Raw genomic sequence first — 2,725 nt, 5'->3', positions numbered from 1 at the left:
GACCTGACAGCCGGAGGGATTAACGGGGGGCCGCCGCCAGCCACTAGTATCCTGCTCTGCCTGCTGAGCACCTCCACGCAGCAACAAATGCAGAAGGAAGGGATGGAAAAGGCAGAGCAAGGAAGCTATACAGGCCCCCGTTGCTCAGAAGTGGGGTACGGAGCGATCCCTGGTGAGCCAGCGTCAATGTCAGCAGCCCCTGTGGCTCACTTCTGGAAAAAGCTGAGGATTCAAGTTATCCAGCAGCAGCTTCAGTTTCCCTGCCAGCTGCCCCACAAGACACACCACTGCAGCTTTCGGTACCGCAAAACGGGGTGTTTTGCTGAGCACCCCGATAGACGGCTCCTCTCCAAACACCACAACAGGGTTCTGGGAGGACCACTATGTGTCACTGGCCAGCAAATCCCCGCTCAGACTCAAACTCCCCTCAGAGCTGGCAGGACTGAACAGCTGGGTTGGGAAGCAGACAAGGAAAAGGAGCTCTGTCTCAGTGGACAAGCACCCCTCTCCATCTCCAGTACACCCTGGAAGGACCCTGTGGCCATACCTGGTGTCCGGCACATGTTTCAGGCTGTACACCGGGCGGTTTGAAAATCCACCACATTCCACCTTGAAATCTCTCTCTGGACACAGACCCTAGAAATCAGAGGCAAAGTCATCTCTTCACACTTAGTGGTGCAGACCTTGGTGTTACCACGAAAAAAAGACAGAGACATGAGACACACTCTCACTTGGTAAAGCTCTTGCCTGTCTGGTAATGCCTATTTCAACAGGAGCTACAGGATTGAAGGATCCCAAAATAGTTAGGGGAAAAAAACATATGGAGGAAGCTCCTGCCAAGAGCTCTGTCTGGGTTCGTTGCCATCGGTGCATGTCTGGCTCAGGAGCTTTCTGCTTACCCAGTGACCAAACACCTTCTACTTTAGCGTAGAGGTCACCCACCCAAGGGCCAACACTGCTGTCCAGCAGTGTGGTGCCCCAGGCTCGGCCATCTCAGCCAGTCCCTTCTTCTTTTGCCTTGGTGTCCTCATCTGTCCTATTTCCCCATGAAACGCTTTCATTCACACTCCTGGAGATGAAGTTTTCATGGCACAAGCTGCCCAGGGAGCAGCAGGATTACATGACTGGACTGCCAACCTGCACTATCTCAACTAGTGGGTGAATTACCTGCCTTACCTTTTGACCAAAGCTGCTCAAAACCTGGCCAAATCCTTCTCAGAGCTACTGAGACCAGGTAACACCTTGTGAAGCCCAGCACAGCACAGCCCTAGCCTGTTCTCTGAAGACACCAGACCGAGGAGGACAGAGCGACCTGGTGCCACCCTGGCTGCAACACCCACCTGGGTCTCCTTCGCCTGCAGCGTCGGTGGTGGGAGCAGCTGCAGGATCTCGTTCCCACCAGACCATCCGTACCCAGCTACACAGACACCTTGGAGGCGGGGATGAAGAACCAGGGACACGGTGAGGGATGCCCCAGCCCTCCTGGCCCACCCTCCCTGAGCCAGACTCCCGATACTGAACCCTGAACCCCGCTACAGGCCCAGCCACTTGGCCCCATTCCTGGGGTCCTGGCCCTGCCCCTCGACATCCCCTCCACATTTTATCAAATCTGTCATTTCTAGACTCCTGTGACATTTAGAGGCCACACATGATGTATCAGACGACATCTCATACGAAGATGTCAGACTTGGCATACCTTTCCTAGACTACCTCTTCTGCTCTCCTCTTACTTATTTTGTAAGTTATGCTAATACTCTCTTAAAATTTTGATTAAGCTTGTTATCTATCCACGTGACTAATCTTCTCTGCATTATGTTGAGTGCTTGATTTCATCAGCATCTTGTGACAATGACTGCCATAATTTAATTAACTATTGACAGAAAAAAGTAACTTTCTCCATCTGTCTCTTTAGGTTCACTTGTTCTATGAGATGTGGTGGACCTCCTCAGTGTTACATAAAAAGAAACACAGCTTTTTTTCATTTCTTCCTTGCCAAAATCTCTTGTGTTGCAGTTTAGTCTCATCATTTTTTGTTCTGCCCAGAATAAACCTAAAAAGCAAGGTCTCAGTTGTGGTTGCCTTGAACTGGGGTTGTTTAGCCTGAAGGAGGCTGAGGGGAGACCTTATGGGTCTCTACAAGTACCTGGAAGGAGGTGGTAGTGAGGTGGGTCTCACTCTCTTTTCCCAAGTAACAAGCGATGGACATGGCCTCAAGTTGTGCCAAGGGAGGTTTAGACTGGACATCAGGAAAAACTTCTTCACTGAAAGAGTGGTCAGGCCTTGGAACAGGCTGCCCAGGGAAGTGGTGGAGTCACCATCCCTGGGGGTATTTAAAAGACGTGTAGATGAGGCGCTTAGGGACATGGTTTCGTGGCCATGGTGGTGTTGGGTTGATTGACGGTTGGACTCGTTGATCTTAGAGGTCTTTTCCAACCTCAGTGATTCTATGATTCGATTTGGGGGTTATTATCCAATACCCCCTCAGTCACCTTTTCAAACTATAGAACCCACGTCTTCCAGTTTTTCCCTGAAGACCATGAGTTTCTGACCCCAGGGCGCTGCTTCCTGGCCAAAATCCCTCTGTTGCAGTTTAGTCTCATTATTTTTTGTTCTGCCCGCAACAGAGGCCCTGGCCCGGCCCGACCCCGTGGCTCCCCTTCCCCCCCGTTCCGTAGCCCCGGCCCGGCCCCGTGGCCATTTTCCCTCCCTCCGTGGCCCCAGCCCG

General features: G+C 51.9%; 1 protein-coding gene across 1 annotated transcript in view; it reads right to left on the bottom strand.

The window, feature by feature from the left end:
- Positions 1 to 1,429, bottom strand: part of WDR73 (WD repeat domain 73) — a gene marked incomplete at its 5' end in the record, with an annotated part of 5,289 nt that extends 3,860 nt beyond the window's left edge. The window contains 2 exons of the mRNA XM_009572987.1: positions 548 to 636; positions 1,341 to 1,429. Coding sequence (XP_009571282.1) covers positions 548 to 636; positions 1,341 to 1,429 — 178 coding nt within the window. The remainder of the gene's footprint in view (positions 1 to 547; positions 637 to 1,340) is intronic.
- Between the last annotated feature and the right edge of the window lie 1,296 nt (positions 1,430 to 2,725).

This window comes from Fulmarus glacialis, unplaced genomic scaffold (genome assembly GCF_000690835.1).
Source record: "Fulmarus glacialis isolate BGI_N327 unplaced genomic scaffold, ASM69083v1 scaffold16732, whole genome shotgun sequence".
NCBI classification, from domain to species: domain Eukaryota; kingdom Metazoa; phylum Chordata; class Aves; order Procellariiformes; family Procellariidae; genus Fulmarus; species Fulmarus glacialis.
This window is presented reverse-complemented; position numbering and strand designations above follow the sequence as displayed.